The sequence below is a fragment of the Lepidochelys olivacea genome (genome assembly GCF_965140295.1).
Source record: "Lepidochelys olivacea isolate rLepOli2 genome assembly, chromosome: 7".
Taxonomy (NCBI): domain Eukaryota; kingdom Metazoa; phylum Chordata; order Testudines; family Cheloniidae; genus Lepidochelys; species Lepidochelys olivacea.
The window spans coordinates 35615355-35634570 of NC_140417.1; the positions used below are offsets into that span (position 1 = coordinate 35615355).

General features: G+C 42.7%; 1 protein-coding gene across 6 annotated transcripts in view; it reads right to left on the reverse strand.

Moving 5' to 3' along the window:
* Positions 1-8744: 8744 nt before the first annotated feature.
* The window catches only part of FBLN2 (fibulin 2), a gene marked incomplete at its 5' end in the record, with an annotated part of 188390 nt that continues 177918 nt past the window's right edge, over positions 8745-19216 (reverse strand). For all 6 annotated transcript variants that reach the window (XM_084635148.1, XM_084635146.1, XM_084635147.1 and 3 more), the window contains 4 exons: positions 8745-10730; positions 12094-12217; positions 15937-16065; positions 18251-18367. In XM_084635148.1, the coding sequence (XP_084491274.1) occupies positions 10373-10730; positions 12094-12217; positions 15937-16065; positions 18251-18367 (728 nt within the window). In that variant the 3' untranslated portion in view covers positions 8745-10372. The remainder of the gene's footprint in view (positions 10731-12093; positions 12218-15936; positions 16066-18250; positions 18368-19216) is intronic.

Here is a 19216-nt window from a genome sequence, read left to right on the forward strand (position 1 = left end):
TCAACTCCTGTACTCCACCGCTGCAAGAGGCTCAGGCGGAGTCGATGGGGAAGGGGCCGCAGTAGACTCACCACAATGAAGACACCGCGGTGAGTAGGTCTAAGTATGTCGACTTCAGCTACGTTATTCACGTAGCTGAAGTTGTGTAACTTAGATCGATCCCCCCTCCCAGTGTAGACCAGGCCTAAGAGTGCCACTGAGGATTTCTGCAGCATGGCTATCGCAGAGATGGCATACCTCATTTTATGCCATCATCACAGCTGGTGTGCTGGAGATGCAGCCACAACATACTATGTTTCAGGAGCCCACAGCCAGCACAAAAGCCCCATGGAGACTATGACAAGCCAGCACAGTTTAGAGCAGTGGTTTTTAACCTGGGGTGCATGCACCCCCTGGAGGTGTGAGATGCCCCTTCTGGGGGTGCAAGACATGCCAGGTTTTTTTAGAAGGTAAATCATCAAACACACAAATTAAGCACAGGCACCTAAGTACAACTACTTTGTTTCATCAAACCTATGTATTTATTATTATACATTTTTAACGATTATTGTAATATACAAACAAAAATATATCTAGGTTTAAAGAACTGACCTACTTCAATAATTTTTTATAAGGGGTCTGAGAACACATTTCGAGAACCAAAGGGGAGCAGGCTGCAGTAAAGGTTAAGAACCACTGGTTTAGAGCTATCTTAAGGCCTCCCGGAATCCTTGACTGGCTCAAAGCTGACATGGCCAGCCCCATATTAGCTTCCTGGCCCCCAAGCGTAGGTGAGTGTGAGGTGCAGAGTGGAATACACTATGTGACAGCCCTCCTTACCTGACTAGTTGCTTGTGTGAGGCCACTACATGCCAGTAGAAGTCAGAGCAGCCATTAGGTTGCTCCAGTTTTCGGGGGTGGGGGGCAAGGCAGTTTGCCTCCCAACCTGCCCCAGGGTCAGGGGAAACAAAAAGGTGGCTTAGCATCAGCTCTGTCTCCCCACCCCTACTACTCAGCTGCACCTCTGGAATAACTGAGATACATGGCCTAGAAGAATAAAAGATAACAATGGGGCTGATGCACTTTGAAGGATCATTATACAACTGCATATGCAAAAGATGTGGAGATTTGAGGAGAAAATGGGCCTAATGTGCCACTGTGTTATGCCACTGAAACTGAAGTGACTGAATCAGGCCCTTCAATGTTTGCTTTAAATTGAATGGCTCTGTGAAGGGACATGTACTGAAAGTGGGAGAAGAGGGGCTTCTACTCAGGCTCCAGATCCATTTATATACACTGAGCCTGATTCACCACTGCTGGACCCTCCTCTCGCTCACAGTTTGGGTTGTGAAGGCATCACTAAAGGAGGAAACAGTGAGGAATATCCCAGCTCCTTCTTCTGGGATCAGGGAGAAAAACAGAGGCTCTACAGCAGACACACAACATTGCTATTCTCCGGGACATCACAACATAGATCCAGTAGCCAGGACATTCTCTTACCTTACAGGGGCACTCTGTTCAAGAAAGAATCACCTCCAATGTCCAGGGTACTTTCTGGTTCCAGAAGAAGCTGTCAGAACCTGCTTGCTGTTAGGAGTTTCCATTTTGAATCACATGGTTGAGCCTGGGGGCCCTAAAGCAGCCCCTTAGGCTATGTCTAAACAACAATGTAAGACTAAGGTTAGTGGAACTTGAGTCAGCTGAGCCATTTCAGGGAACCATGGGTTTGAGCATCTACATTGCATTTTAACCCTAAAGTTAAGAACTTCCTGACCCATGCTCAAACCAAAGGCTCTGGCATTTACACTGCAGTGCATATACCTTAGACTAAGTAAGGGTATCCTAAAGTGCCTAGCACCTGCCTCCCAGTGTTGACACTCTAGCCCTAGGAACATAGCGCACTGTGGGAAAACTCTACTGCCTACTCTGTTTCCTAACCATGGTGGTGCTATTGATGGGACTCAGGTGTCCACAAGGAGCCCATGAGTACATAAGCTGCCTAATTAGCTGCTTTGGTGGCTGTCTCTGTAGAATGGCTGTAGTTGGAGAAGGCTGTATACTGAACTACCATCTAATCTGAGAATGGGGCTCTCCAGCTCTCTGCTGAATCATAGTGGCAGGAAAATGCCCATGGGCACCTGTTCTGAGGATAACTAGGACATGTGTCTCCAGGGCTGTCAAATTATTAAAACAAAACTTTGCAATTCTTAATTTTCAAAATGGGATGGTCTGTGAAAGTGTTTTTGTTTGGTTGTTTTTTCATTTATTTTTGTGCATTTTGTTTTGAAGTTTGACATGAATGACAAAACACACACACAGAGACAGGTACTGCTGGCTGCGGAGCAGTGTAGTGCATCCCCAGGGCTTGGGGTACAGTGTACTCCAGAACACAGGAGGAATCCCTTATCCCTGCCCCCACCACACCCTGGGAAGCTACGGGGAGGTTTTGGGGCTGGCTCCCACTCACCACCTGCACATTGCATACAGCCCCAGGGAGGAAAAGGGGCAGAGAGCAGAGCAGGGACTTAGTGTCACCCTGCAGGGATGGGAAGCAGCAGAGCCCCTGGCTCAGCATGGCTGGGGAAGGGATGATCCCCAACACCCTAGCACTTCCCACCTTTGCTCCCTGCTCCAGGCAAGCTCTGTGCAGCAGTGAGGAGGAGCTGAAGCAAGAAGCAGGAGTGTGCTCAGCGATGCAATAATGACACTTCCTACTGCTGCATTGGCTGCCTGCGGCGCTGCTCCTCTGCTATTGGGAACTCTAGGATACATCTGGAGCACGTCTGGGACCCGAGTCAAACTGGGACTGTGTGCACACAGCAAAGCAAGAAGGCTCAGATCCTAGGTCCCAGCTGAACAGGTGCTCGGACCCTCCAGCCCTGCAGGGTCCTGGGTCCGAGCCCTAGGTTACAACAATTGGTTTATGGACGCAAGGAAGGTTTGACTTGAGCCCGGGTTCTAGCCTGGGCTTATATTGCTGTGTAGACATCCCTGATGTGGCCTAAACTCAGCACTGTAGCCTCCCATTGCAATAAATGGCAAACTGCAAAACGGTTTGTTTTTCTTGCTCTTTTCTTCTGCTTTCTCTACTGCTCTTCAGTTTTGCCTTCCTGCTGGCCTTGAGAAGGCTAAAGTAGTATACCGCATTTAATAAAAATACAAAGGCCCTGATTCAGGAAGCACTAACACACCTGCTTACGTATGCTTGTGAGTCATCCACCTCTGAGGTGCACAAAACTGGAACATCTAGGCTGACCCTAATCCCATACAACTGGACAGCTGGCAGTGTGTGCTGAGTACCCTTGCAGATTTCCCAGGGCAGCTACCACAAAAAAGGAGGACAAGACTGGGAAAACCTGGACAGGTGACAACTCTAGCTGGCCTCTTGACAGGAGATATTACTCCATGCACAAAGATAAGCACAGGCATGTTTGCAAGATCAACCACTTAAAAGCCATTGGGCCTGGAGCACGGACAAGAGGAGGCGAATGATAGGATGAACCACAAGGAAAGAAGAACCAGGGACTGGAAAACTGGAGCCTAGGCACTTGGAAGTTGAGTTCAGGTTATAACTCTGAAATGGCTGCAGCACCTGTACACAAGCTAAAATAACAAAGGTTTGCTTTTCCTGCTTCACTACTCCCCCTTGCATTTAAGGCTATCAGTGCTACTGTATGTATTGGTAAGTTTGTGATCACAGGGGATTGTTACATCTGAAGTGGTAAAGCTATCAATGTAATACATCACTTCATATATTAGTCATGAAGGATGATCCAAAACAAACAAACAAAAAGATCCATGGGTTTCATATCAGCTTTTGTCCTGTGGTACTGGGACTGTATATAGCAGGGAGCATTGTTTTATGTCAAAGCAATTTAAATCTCAGATTTTTAATGATGATTTAAATTAGCAATTTAATTTTAGTTGTGGTTTGCATTTGTTCTTTTTAGTTATTTTCTTCAAAAAAGATTGAGTCTCATTGGTTGGTAACTATTAAAACATGTTGATTTGCAACTAAATATATTCTTTACACTACATTCAGTAGTTCTTTTTGCTAATAAGAAGGATAAACTATATATATATGCATTTATTTAAGGAAGTGTATAGATTAATTTACATTTATTCTGATTCTTAATTTTAATCTATTACTATTTTAGAAAATGGTGAATTATACATTTCATATTTACCAGACAATTAATTTTTTTATTTATGATTTGTATCAAGCTCTATTTGGATGGAAATTCAAATGTAATTGAAAATGCACAAAAGCAGCATTTTTAAAATTTAGTAAATAAATACTTTCAATGTGATAGAAACAAGGAAAAATGGATCAAGCAGTCTAGAAAAACATGTTTTGCATTTAAAACTAACTTATTCAACAACGGAAGTATTAGTTATAGTTAGTGAATTGAATTGATTGTTTCTGGTCGCTATGTCTTTCCAGATTTTAGAACTAATAGATCTCATCCTCTCATGCCACCTTTTCACTCATACATTCACAGAGGAAAACAATCTCTCATGCTTTTAAAACTCCCAGATGGTTTCTTAACATTGAATGAATTATTCATTGAACTCAACTAGTTGAATAAACTGAAATGAATAAAATACTCTCTCTGCACCTGCAGAAGAGCCTATTGCTGTCAAAAGCTGGTTTTGTACTTCAGCAAACTCTTGTTCCTGTTGCTTAGCTTGTAATTTCTACCAGTTCAGTTGTTTGACTTTCTTTAAAACTTGCCACCAAACATATACTGCTTACTATTTTTTGTATTTAATTTAAATGATTTTAATATAAGTTTAGGCCTTAATATAGGTTGTCAATTTCAATTTTAAATGTTTTTTTTTAAATAAAACTATTTAAATAAAAAAATCAACTAAAAAAATCATTGAGCCTTTTCCACCTTGGTATAGATACAGGGCAAAAAACAAACAAAACCCCTAGGGGAAAGGGGTTTGTGTGATGTCATTGTGGTATAACCCTGGGTCTTGAGCCTGAGAAATCTAGAGTTAAAAGGAGAAGGGGCACATTTTGTTACAGTTAAGTCAATAGCAAAACTCTCATTGACTTCAATGAGGCCAGGATTTCACCCTGAATCTCTACAACTTGAGCTAAAGACACAGGATTTAGCTGGGGACTGGAACTCACTTCCTCTAAGGACCAGGAACAAGGAGGGATGCAAAAATACTAACAATAAGTTAGGTTTGCGAGGGGACGGGGGGAAGCCTATTTCTATCTAATACATTAAATAATTTCATCCACTAGTTAAGCCTAGTAAATCTATTACAATCTATTGTAATGTTGGATGGTTGAGAGGTTGGATGCTTTGTCATATAAATTCCAATCAGACAAAAGACCAAAGAGTTGCCTTCTATCTAACATACTTGAGTTTCCAGAAAACATTAAGATTTTCATTTACAAGTCAGTGTTCTACACACATTCCTGCCAGTTCCAGACCTTTATTTTCCTCATTCTTGGGGCTTATTTTCTCTCTCAACTACATATTAGATAAATATAATACAGCTAGAAAGTGATGGTCCAATTTCATATATGTAGGGAGAAGTGTTTCACACCAATTTTTAAATGAACAACATGCAGTATATGACTTGCAAGATTGTGTAGGGTATAGCAGTGGTTCTCAACCAGGAGTCCAGGGCCTCCTAAGGGCGGGACCATGAGCAGGTTTCAGGGGGTCCACCAAGCATGGCCAGCATTAGACTCACTGGGGCCCAAGGCAAAAAGCCAAAGCCCCACAATGCAGGACTGCAGCCCACCACTGGGGGCTGAAGCCAAAGCCTGAGCAGCTTTGCTTTGTGGTGCCCCCTGTGCAATTGCCCTGCTTGCTACCCCTTAACACCGGCTCTGGCTTTTATATTCAGAAAAACAGTTGTGGCTAGGGTTGCCAACTTTCTATTGGCACAAAACCGAACACCCTAGCCCTGCCCCTTCCCCAAGACCCTACCCCCTGCCCTGCCCATTCCCAAAGACCCTGCCCCCCACCCACTACATTCACCCTCCCTCCATGGCTCGCTCTCCCCCACCCTCACTCACTTTCACTGGGAGAGGGTAGGGGGTTGGGGGTGGCTCTAAATTGGGGTGTGGTCTATGGGGTGGGGCTAGAAATGAGGGGCTCAGGGTGCAGAAGGGAACTCCAGGCTCAGGATGAGGGATTTCGGGTGCAGGAGGGGGCTCCAGGCTGGGGCTGACGGATTCAGAATGTGGGAGGGGGCTGCAGGTTGAGGCAGGAAGTTAGGGTCTGGGAGGGATGAGGGCTCTGGGCTGGGGGGTGTTGGCTCTGGGGTGGGGCTGGGGAAGCAGGAGGAGGCTCCAGGCTGGGGGGTGGGGCCAAGGGATTCAGAATGCGGGAGAGGACTGTGGGTTGAGGCAGGGGGTTGGGGTGCAGGAGGGGTCAGGGCACGAGGGGTTCAGGGTATGGGAGGGGGCTCTGGGCTGGGGCAGGGAGGGTGATGGCTCTGGGCTGGGGGTGTGGGCTCTGAAGTGCAGGAGGGGGCTCCAAGTTTGGGGATGCTCCGGGCTGGGGTGCAGGAGTGGGTATGGGCTTTGGGCTGGAGGCACAGGCTCTGGAGTGGGACCAGGGATGAGGGTGCAGGAAGGGGCTCGGGGCTGGGGCAGGGGATTGGGGCATGGGCTTACCTTGGGCAGCTCCCAGTCAGTGATGCAGTGGTGATGCAAAGGCAGGATTCCTGCCTGTCCTCAGGCATTGTGCTGTGCCCCAGAAGTGGCCAGCATGTCCAGCTCCTAGGTGGAGCGGGGCCAGGAGGCTACGCAGTGCACGCTGCTTGTCTGCAGGCACCGCCCCCCCCAGCTCCCTTAGCCATTCCTGGCCAATGGGAGTGCGGAGCCAGTGCTCGGGGAAGGGGCAGCTCACGCCGTGGAGCCTCCTGCCCCAGGACAGGTAGGAATTAGCCTGACTTGGCTCCAAAGCACTGCCAACCAGACTTTTAATGGCCCGGTCGGCAGTGCTGACTGGAGCCGCCAGGGTCCCTTTTCGACCGAATGTTCTGCCTGAAAACCAGACACCTGGTCAGTGGCACAGCGGGGCCATGGCATTTTTTTATAGCATGTTGGGAGAGCCTCAGAAAGAGAAAGGTTGCTTGGGATATAGGATGTTCAGAGACATGTCACATGCAGCCCCTCTCCTTTCTATGGAGGCCTAAGGATATTAGTTAGTTGAGTGGTTTAAATATTTACTTACACATTTGTCCCAAGTCCACTAAGCCAGTTTGATCATTAGGATTGTAACTGCTGTCATCTTCTCCTAATTTAATCAATTTAAATAAAGTTTTGTTACAAATTTTCAATATTCCATAGCCAGGAAAAATGAACACACCTCAATTACCTACACTCGTTAAAAAAAATTAAAATAGAAAGCTCAGTATTTCAGCAGTGGCTTGATTTGTTCAGAAATAGCTGACACAAGAAGGAAAGTATTGACATCTTGTTTTAAGACCACAAAACTATTTAAGGCCTAGCCCACCCAATGGTTGAATAATGCACAGTTGTAATCACTATGGCCCAGCTCCTCAAAGGTATTTAGGTACCTAACTTCCAATGAAATCAATGGGATTTAAGTGCTGAAATACCTTTGAGGATCTGGCCCTGTGGGCCTGAATCTCATTTACCCTAAGGCCCCTTTACACTTAGCATAAATAAGAATCAGACCCTGTGTCCACTATGTTAACAAACAAGAGAATAAGGACCCAATCCAAAACTCATTAAACTCAGAGGGAATATATCCATTGACCTCAACGTGCTTTAGGCCAAACCCTGAGATCATGAGCCTACAACTGAAAATGAAATGAATGGGGCTGTGTATAGGTACAGACATCCATTTGTGCAGAGTCAATTACAGCATTGGGGACTGAATGCAAAAGGAGCAAGTGACTCTCAATGTGTGTAGTACTAACCCTAACAACACTGTGCCTATTGCTGAGAACTATCAGGGACCATATCCCCCCCCCCTTCCCCCAAGTCCAGGTAAGTGGCTGTTTAGGTTGCTTGAGAAAAATTAAAATGTGAAGTTATCCAGCAGAGGCCTGTCCTTTTCTCTGATAGGTAGAGTATAATAGCCATTCTCTTTTATCTGGGTGCCCACAGGTTGCAATGCTGATGAAGACAGTGTTAATCACTATAACATTTTTTTTTATATAAGAGCATGGAAAGTCTTTTCCAGAACTTTGTTCATCAATTACCTGTCCTAGAAAATGAAAAGCCAGTGTTTCAAACTGCCAGAGGCTTAACATAATGATTGACTGTTGTTGCTTTTAGTCAGCAGAAGTAACAAATCGCTTGTCCATTAATTCTCTGACAGGACAGACTGCTGGAGCTTGAATGGCATTTACACTCAATCAAATACTAATGCTGATGGAGAACGTTGGGTTTCAGTGATTCTTGATGTGCCCTACTGGGGCACGGAGAACTCTATCACCTCTTAGTGTGCAAGCTGCATAGTGAATCTGAAAGACTTTGGTACTCATTGCAGCATTGCCTCTTCATCTTGCCAATCCTAGCACTGCAGATATGCATTTACTTGAAACGATAAATTGCGAAAACACATTGTTTCTGATTGGTACTTTACTGATAAGTTCTTAAGACCATTAACTATAGAAAACAGAACTCGTGTGGAGAAAAGATCACTTTTACAGAAAGGATTCTGACAGAAGAACAAGAATAAGTTTAATGTATGCAACCTATAGATATTCCAAGAATTTACAACTACAGAATAAAAATTAATTTTCTACAGTCAAGGTTAGGTACAAAAAGGTTTATATTTTATTATCTGGAAAAAGTCCAAATTTAAAAAATGACTTATTTTGAAATGGTAGAATTGGCCATGGGATATAATGAATACAGTACATCTCCCCCTTTACCCATAGATAGTGTTTACATATTCTTAATCCACAGTACAAACAAGTTAATATTTTACAAAAAGAGGATAATCAAATGGTCGATTATTACTGTATAAAAAAACATAAGACTTGGTTTCTCTCTTATTTTATATACAATGCACACTGGTCAATATATGATCTACTGTAGGATAGAATGGATTATTAAGCTACAGTGCAGTAAATATTTATATATTGTAGTTATGATTTTCATTAAGAACATTTTGCAGAATAATTATAACTAGATCAAAGAATGCTCAGAAGATTACAGCACTGGAGCTTTTTAAAAAGATCATCTACAAAAAGAATTCTGACATTCACCTCTAAATTCTAACAAATACTTGGATTACACTACACATACCACACCTGGCCCTCAGCTTTGGGACCTCATCCAGTTTCCTATGAGACAAGAGGAAATCCACTTTGAAACTGAAGTTGTGCATGATAGAATGACAAATGGCGTAATACAAAACCTGCCAATTTAGCAGTTTCCTCTGGATCTTGAAGGTAGCATAACTGAGATAATTTTTTTGAAAAATAAAAGTCACTCCCCTTTTGTTTGGTTTATTTAAACTTTCAGTATATTAATCTAATTGCACATCCAGGCTTTTGAATGAGGTGTGGAAACTGATTACATGTTTCCTCTTTGGCATTTCTTTTAAGAATTATAACACATCTAATCTATAAGCAGAGCTACTTGAATAGAATGGATTTGTACAGAGTTGAGTTCAAATGGTACAAGACAAATGCTACTAACTGCAGTGGGAGTTTGTAATTGGCAGTGCAAGACATTACACTAAGGCCCCAGTCCTGTAAATGCTTGGACACGTACTTAAATTTAAGTACGTGAATAGTCCCTTTAAAATCAAGCCTATGATTACAGTTTATGTTTGTTTGTTGTTGGGGCGGGTTTGTTTGTATATTTTCTGTATTTATTGTTATAGACAATATACTATGAAAGTTTGGGGAAAAATAAACCTTTTACATGAGGTGCACTGTCTGTACTTATATGGCCTTCATCACCATAGCATCTAGGTGCAGAGACACCTCAGTGAAATTTTTGGCTAAGCAAAACTTTAGGTTTGTGCAATGTGTGCTAAAGAGAAATTGCTGTTATTTTTCCCCCTAATCAGTGGCACAAACCAAAGCCCCCAAGTGAACTGTTTTTCTTTCTAGTGCAGTGTCTTATAGATGTGACTAATCCAAAGGAATTCACTGGAGCGACTGTAAAAAAAAGTTCCAGTACACAACACATGTACTGCCTTTAAAATCTTTCCTTCACTTACGTACAGTCCAATTAACATCTAAAGAATTACACAAAAGACGAGTCAGTAAAAATTAAGTTAATTTACACAACCAATAAAATAGTTGGAAGCAATGATAGAAAAGTATTATAAAGGCTAGACACAGTAAATACCAGTTCCACCATAATAAGCTTTGGTAGAATACTAAAAGAGCATAGCACCAATAAATTCCAATGTCAATACATGCCTCAGTAAGCATGAGCTGTGATGAATATGTAAATTTTGGCAAGAAAAGTTGTGTACGTTCCTTGACGCCATAATTTCATTTCAACATCTAACAAGAAGTCTTTAGGCTCCTTCACTTGTCGCTGAAGATAGACAATGCCCGTATAGGAGTTAAGCTTTCTAGTGCTGAAGTAGTTTTCTTCATTTCCTTTGTTGATGGTAAGTATTATGTTGTCTCCAGCATAGGCCGGTGAAGGTCCAATACGGAAAATATGAGCTGGGACTACGATGTTGGTTTGGAAGTTGAGCTGATAGTAAGTAATTCGCACAGGGGTGTTTTGGCAATCCACATAATTAAAGCAATTGTTGCGTTCACACCTCCTGAGAGAGTAAAAACAAGAAATGGTTAGTATTACAGTAACCGTGAGTTAGAAGATGTACATTTCAGGCATTTGTAAAGAAACAAGAAGCCTTTGGAATGTGTTAGACAGAAATGCAGCAGAACCCAAAGCTTCAACTGTGTAATTAACAGCTGCTTGTTCTGCTTTTACAGCCCCCATAAAACATTTGTAAATGATGTAATTGTCAGAGTACAACAGCATATCAGAAACATCTTCCACCCAGAGAGTCCTGTTTGGAAGCTCCACAATGGCATACAGAGAAAGCTAGACAAAAGTCTTACTGTGTGCAGCCTAATGCTTGGAAGAGGAATCTGTGAATCATCAAAGTGCAAGACTGGGATTGTGTTTTATGAAATCCAAAACAGTCGCACTTACAATTGTACTCTAACTCTTACCAAGTGCCTGTACTAGCCAAACTGCCCAATCCTAGCTTTTAAAGAAAACAATAAACTATGTTTAAGGCATAAGTGATAGGGATTTTCATTTTGGAAAGGAGAAGAGCATCCTCTGTGATTCCTCCATAGCTCTTGTATTTCCTTCCCAGCTATTCTCCAAGGCCACCCAACACAGCCATCCTCTTTGATTGTGAAGGTTTGGACGTGGCTGCTTTCTGGGCACAGAGGCACCATTCCGCATGCAGTGCAAACGAATGCAGGGACTGCTAGGGCACTGCCCCACTAGGGGAATGAGACAGCACAATCAGAACAAAACAGGTGTTCCTTCATTCCAGTTCTGCGTGTGACTCACAGCTTCCACTCTCATGGGATAGTTCCTCCATGTGATCGATCCTTGGGGGGCAGTTGCTCCAGTGCCCCAGTGACCATATGCATGAGAGCGGAAACTGAAATTCCCGTTCCACAGTAAACTCCAAAATACATATGTATATATATAAATATATAAAAGAAGGTTCTGAAGTGGAGCAAAACCCAATTTTGAAATGTTCCCAAGGCTCCTTGCGTTGCCTAAGGCCCTGACAGCCCACCAGGTGAAGTGCTGGGCAGCCTGGGGACCCAGGGGTCTCATAACTTCCAGACTGTTGATGAACTGGGAGTCCTGACTCCAAGCCGGGACCCTGGAAGCCCTCTGCTAGGCTGCTCATGCCAGTTCTGTGGGAGAAAGCAGCATTTTCCAACAGAAAAAGGTCCTCTTCGACAACCTCCAACCAGCCCTAATGTGAATATTGAAGCACAGAGCTCTAAAACAGCAGCAGCAGGAGTTCACTGGACAGCCCAGAAACCACAGTAGGGTAGCAAGGAGCACTTTACAAATACCATAAGATTAAAACAGTCTGAAAATAATGAGCAGCCAAAGGGAGTTTGTTACGATAATCAGTGAGGACTTACATGTCAGATACTTTTCTGTAGTTCTGAGGGCACTCAAACAACAGGCATCGGTAGCTGCCCTGGATGTTGTAGCAAGACTCTGCAGCTGAGCAATTGTGGGTTCCTATTGCGCATTCATCAATATCTGACAATGGAAAAATGGGGAAAATATGCAGTACATCTACAAATTGCTATGTGCAATCATGAGATATGAACCTAAACAGATGTACGTGTGTGATATATACAAAAAGAGAGGCAGGCCTCTGCTTTTGGATCTGAAGGGAAAAGGCTCGCATCCTGACTCTCTGTGGCTGGGAGTTTGCCTACCAATAGTGACTATTGCCTGCAGGCCTGGATTGTTACAAACACAATGTCAACATGCAGGACTTGAAATCCAGATCCAAATTTTGTAGGTCAAGTTCATCTCTAGTACATATATCCAGATATGTAGCTCTCAGGGTCTTGGAATGGTAGAATAAAGTATGTTCATTTAGGTTATGTTAAAATTCCAGTGCATATTAAAACAGGTTGTGAAAAAAACTGGTTTACCTCCTTCTTGGTATGATCATTTATTATTAGTTAAAAGCTGACAGCATGCTAGGCACTGTACAAGAAACAGGGAAGACAAGAGTTCCTGATCTAAGGAGCTTGAAATCTTTCCCTTGTTATCATTTGACTGCCATGTCTCCCACTGAGGTGACTTGGCAGATTCCAATCATCCTGCCAAGATGCGCCTGCCACTGCTGAACATTTTGCAAATATTTTCACATCTTTTGAGATGCTAAATTCTGCTGCTCTTACTCCACAGCAAGCAAATCTAATGGAGCCCAGGATTGTTTTAACTTCCAGTGGGGAATAAGCAGCGGAAAGAAATGAACTCTTGAAACCAAAGATCCTACTATCATATCACTGCTCTTCGTAATCAAACAAAACATTCAAAGGTCAAAATTGAAAGACAATGATTTAGGCAGAACTACTTCTGAGTTGCTTGGTCATCTCTGTTGTTCACGAGGTGCCAGCAGATCCATGATATGAACAATACAGTGAATCAGAATTATTTTAGTCTGCTTCCTCGCTGTCACTAGCAATAATCTCATAGGACATAACCAGCTGGTATTTACAACAAGCAGGCCCTTCTCATTGATTTTTTACAGGGTCAGAAAGGTAGATTATATGTTAACGTACAACTCTTTGAAGAGCTCCCTACATGGTTATTTTGAATATGGGAACTTCATGAACAACAGTTTAAAACAATACGATTTGATTCTAAGTATTTAATCTCAAAAAATGTCCTCTACTAACGACAAAAATTGCAGAAAGCAACACAGAATTCGAAGGAAAGATGATTCAAGTCATTGGGCAGAAACACAGCTACTTGAATAATAAAAGTGCATAGTACTAAACCATGGTCCTAAAAATGCTGAAAACCAGATGCAATCACAGGGATCCAAGGTGAGCAGAAAAGATTGGCAGACATCTTGCAATCACATTGTGTTTTCTCAAATGTCTAGACAACACAAGGAGCTTTTAAAATGAAACAAATGTTAACAGACAAACCACGTGGACAGTGTAGTGTTCTGCGATTCTGCCAACTGTCATAGAGGAGACTCTTAAAGGAAAACCACAGCCATCCCCCCTAGAAATGAGACTTGATCTTGCAGGCAGCACTGACTGGTCTAAAAGCCCAGCAAAAATATATATCATATGAAATAAAAGTGAATTAAAGTAAATTAGGCCCCTCATAAATTCTCAGAACTGGCCCCAGGTGAAAAGTGAAAATTTTTCTATATTGTAGCTAATGTCACGAAAGGCTCACTTCACCAGTTTGGCTCTAGCATGAAATCTGCAGAGCTTTTTAAAAACGTTCTATAACTTGAGGGGCCACCTACAACTACTCTGTTTGAATTCACAGTGCAACGAAAATGTCAGCAAAGAAATGAGATACTTTAGTGGCTTTCAGTATAAGGATAGAGCAGATGAGGAACACTCAGGTCCAGATCCTCAGCTGGTGTAAACTGACCTAACTTAATTGGATTCAGGCTGATTTACACCAACAGAAGACTTGGCCCTGAATTTAGACTGTTCTAGAAAGAAATGCATAAGACCATCTTTTCAAAGAGGCCTCTATATATGAGCCTGGAAAATTCTGTGTGTACCCTCTTGGCATTGCTCAGAAATCTGCATTTGTTCATGCAAACATCATGTGTGCATCTGTGCAAGAAAACAAGCACCTAGTCACCCAGTTACTTCTGCTGCATGGTTAAGTGCCAGTTTACACACACAAAATACATGGTTGACTCTACACATGTATTTTTTGCAATTATCAATGCAGATATGCAGTTGTACAGCTGCAAATAAAGAGAGTACATTTTTTGCAGAACCTTTAAAAATTTGCCTTACAAGTATCACTATACAGTTCACTCAGTGGGGTAAATCCACACAATGCTGGGCTCCCTCTGTGAGGTTTAAGATGGCAAGCAATGCACTTGAAAAGAGGGTGAAAACTGCAAGTGTATCTCCCTGGTCAGTGTGTGCTAGGCATCCCCCTCTATGCCTGAGCCACAGAGGATATGGGTCTCTTAGAGAGCACTGAGCTACAGAGAGCCTGGCTAGTCAGCTCAGCAGTAGTGACTCAAACTATTAAGTCTGAAGTAACCTGCTTCAAATTCCAGCCTTCACAAAGATAGCAGCTGTCATACAAGCAACATCAGGTCATGATGTCAGCACATAACAGAAATGGAGAGAGGATCGTTAAAGCTACTGTAGGTGGGCAAAATAAATGTTTCCTCTGACTTCCATGCAAGAGGCATAACACTGAGAGCCTGATTCTGAGGTCATTCATGTTTTTACACATGCTAACTCCACTGAAGTCAGAGGAGTTACTCCTGAGTTTTACTGTTAAGAAGAATCAGAACCCAAGAGTTGAGTTGTGCAACTAAAAAGTCTGAAAAAAGAAAAGGAGTACTTGTGGCACCTTAGAGACTAACGAATTTATTTGGCATAAGCTTTCGTGAGCATTCCGATGAAGTGAGCTGTAGCTCACGAAAGCTTATGCTCAAATACATTTGTTAGTCTCTAAGGTGCCACAAGTACTCCTTTTCTTTTTGCGAATACAGACTAACACGGCTGCTATTCTGAAACCTAAAACGTCTGAAGATGCCCAGAAAAAGTAGGAGCAGAGTAAATGCCTGATAGCTAGTGAAACTGACCACACTAATGCATATAGGGTGATAGGTTATCAGCTCTTCAAACATCATTACATGACAAGTGCATCTTTTCAAAATGGAGGATTTTAACTTCAAACATGTACAGCTGTACAGCAGATGAAAACATTAGCCATCTTAAACACATTTCTGTGATTTTATGGGAGTAGTTAGTCCAGTGTGGTTTATTCCTTACTGTTTACTTAGGCCAACATTTTCAGACTTGTATGCCTTGAAATTAGGCACTTAAATCCATATTTAGTCTCCTGAATTTGGTCTCCTAATTTTCAGGAGTGTTGAGCTCCCACAACTTCCACTGAAATTAGAGATTTGAGGGTTCATAACCTCTGAAAATCAGCCCATGTACTTAGGTGATGAAATATGGGTTTATCCCACACGTATAACTGTAGGTACCCAAGTGAAAGTTTACCTTAATTTGTATAATACAGTGGTTTCCATTACATAATTATTTCTTACTCCAAATATAGAGCAAAAACTGACACCTCTGATAGGGATATGTGGCGACTATTGCCACGTGTTGACGTTTTTACGATGATCGTTGTATAAAATAGAGGTTTGAACGGATAACCCTAGAGTTCTAGATTGTGTCCAGAACTGACATCAAGATACAATCTTTCCAGTCCCTTAATCTTATTCTCACCTCGACATGTTCTTCCATTTGCTGCCATAGTATATCCCTGCTCAGGACAAGCACACTGGTAACTACCAGGAACATTCACACAGCGGAAAGTGCAAAGAATACCCGCACTTTGTGTGCACTCATCAATATCTGGAATTAAATTATTACAAAAGCATTAGAGAAGAGACAGATACAAATGAAGAGAAAATGGAACACAAGGAAATTCCGATGGCTCTGACACAGGTGATGTCAGATGCAAACACTCATCTAATTTATAATAGGTTTTACTTAACAAGAGCCCAACTCTGAAAGTCTGACTTTGCTGTAGGGCCGTTCATGGTGTTTTATGAAGTGTTCAGTACAAAGCTCCCCCCTTGCTCTCCTCTTACATGTTTGAATATTACTATCTGACAACTTAAAAGTAATGCAGAGCGGCAATAAACCAAGCATATGTCTGGGTTTATACTCTCCTGTAGCTTTCCAAATTCAGAATTCCTCTAGAACTTTTAGGGGAACTTTCTCAGATATTAACGGAAGGAATCAGGTGTTTGACTCCTTCATAAACAAACAGAGATTCTCTCCCAAGTATTTGTCAGGTGTCTGTTAAACAGGTGCTAAAAAAGCAAACAAAACCCAAAGGCTCAGATCCTTCATCCCCTCAGACAGCAGAAAGCCAGCCAGAAAGCTGTCCTATAGGCTGCAGCTGGAAACTGCCCAGACATCACCTGCTCTTGACTTCTGGTGCAGTTTGGTGTCAGAGCAAGCTGGGGGAATGACCAAAATATGATGCACTCTGGTGAGACACAATAGCATAACAGCTCCAAGGGGACCAATACAGCCAGTGGAAGTCAGAGCAGACTTTAAGCTCAGCTATGGTACTGCAGAAGTTTTAGGTCAGTGGTTCTCAACCAGGGGTACATGTACCCCTGGGGGTACTCAGAGGTCTTCCAGGGGATACTCAACTCATCTAGATCAGTGTTTCTGAACTTGGAGTTTCAGCTCCTAAGGGAGGTGTCACAGGACAGGTTTAGGGGGCCCGTGATCTGTCCATGACTTTTATCAAAAATACCCCTGACTAAATCTCTACTTCTGGGGCCCCTGCTCCAGTGTGGGGGTTGACTGCCCGCAGGCTGCGGCTCCCAGAGACTGCTCTGTGAACAGCCTCTGGGTGCCCCGGGCCGCTGCTGTTCAGGAGGACCCCAGGGCATCCCCAGGACCGCTGCTTGGGCACTCCCCAGAGCCAGCCACTGTTCTGGCGGTCCCCGGAGCTAGCTGTCCTGGGCTGCCCGAGCAGTGGCCCATGCAGCTGGCTCCGGGGCGGCTCCCAGGACTGCTGCTTGGGCGCTCCCTGGGGCTGTCCCCAGGACCACTGCTCAGGAGGTCCACAGGAACAACTGCTAAGATGGCCTTGAAGTCAGCCATGCCAGCCGCTGTGGAAGTCATGGAGGTTGTGGAAAGTCACGGAATCACGGAGTCACATCTGCAACCTCCGTGAAAGAATCACAGCCTTAGTTATAAGTGCAGGGACGGCATTAGGGGGTGGCAAGCAGGGCAACCGAGTTTCATGCCACAAGGGGCCCCACGAAGCTAAGTTACATGCCTCAGTCCCGCTGCTGAGGCTCGGGCTTCAGACAAGACTTGCAAGTGAAAAACAGGCTCAGATCTCACGCTGAAATGTAAGATTACAATATTTATATTCTAATCCACTTATTTTATAATTATATGGTAAAAATGAGAACACAATCAATTTTTCGGTAATAGTGTGCTGTGACACTTCTGTATTTTTATGTCTGATTTTCAAAGCAAGTAGTTTTTAAGTGAAGTGAAACTTGGGGGTACGCAAGACAAATCAGACTCCTGAAAGAGGTACAGTAGTCTGGAAAGGTGGAGAACCACTGTTTACAGAGTTTCAGAAAAACAGTCTGATTAAAACCTCCTACTTGTCTTGCTCAGACTTCAGTCTCTTGCCACTGTGAGGCAATAATCTCACTAGTTCTTCAGTCACGCATAGGTTCCTCCAGCAAAGCTAGGCTATACATCCTGGCCCCTGTGAAGTCTGATTTGTATTGCTCTGGTGGAGCAAAGCAGACTTAAATCTGATCTAAGTGGGCAGCTGAGATTTCCCTGTGCACAGGAATTCTCCAATAGCATACATACATTGTTTCTGGCCTTATGCCATCCACTTTTCACAGCCCCCCAGTGCACTGCTACACTCCAGTAATTGCCAGCGGCTGCAACAACCCTTTGTGGCCACTGCAGCAGGGCATAAATTTCAGAGCCTTAGACACTCCCTGCAACGTGCAAAAAGTACAAACGACATGAACTGCATCCATACCTTTACAAGAATGGCCATCTTCTGCTAGCTGGTACCCTTGCCTGCAGTAACACTGGTAGGAACCATAGACATTGGCACACTCCTGACTGCACGGAGTGCTGTCACATTCATTCACATCTGTATCCAAAAATAAACAAAGGTATTGCTGCACTGGAGAAGAACAGTATCTAATACAGTTTCCTGCCTCTGATAGGAGCTAGAACCAGATTCTTCAGGAGAACATGCACAATTATGGGATAATCCGCTCACAGGAGAAATTTTTGTCTAGCCCTCTTTGCTAGTGATTGGCTTATGGCCTGATGCACGAGGAACTATAGCCCTTCCATAATAATAAATATAATTAATATATTAGAGTTGGTGAAAAATGCCAATTCGTTTCTGCAAAATAAATGAATAAAAACATTTCAAAGAAATGAAACAATTTTCAATGATTTGTCATTGCATAATTCTTTGTTTTAATCCATTTTGATTTTGATTAAAATCTAAACAAAAGGAGTTAAGTTTTCATTTCTTTTGATTTTTTTCCTTCTCCTTTTATTCCCCCCTTTCTCCTCTGGAAAAGAGGCATATAGGAAAAGAAACGGGGAGAGGGAGGAGATCAGAAAATGGAAACTAAATCCTTTCTATTTTGATTCAATTTGAAATTTTTTGTTTTGATGAAAATTTGGAAAGTTTCAAATGATCCAGAAAATGTTGGAAGAAAATTTTAATTTTTTTGAAAAGCCATTTTACATTGAAGAAAAACCTTTTCATTGAAGAATTTCAACTAGTTCAAATGTCGATTCTATCTCCTATAACTGGCTGTTCACATCCACTTGAATAACTCAGAAAGAGAAAATGAACAGCAATATGCCAAGTGGAGTGGGGAGAAATTTTTCAGGTGAATTTTTTTTTTTTAAACCAAAGCAGATTTGGGTCAACCAAAACATTTAGCAAATTTGGGTCAAATTCACTGAATTGTTTAAT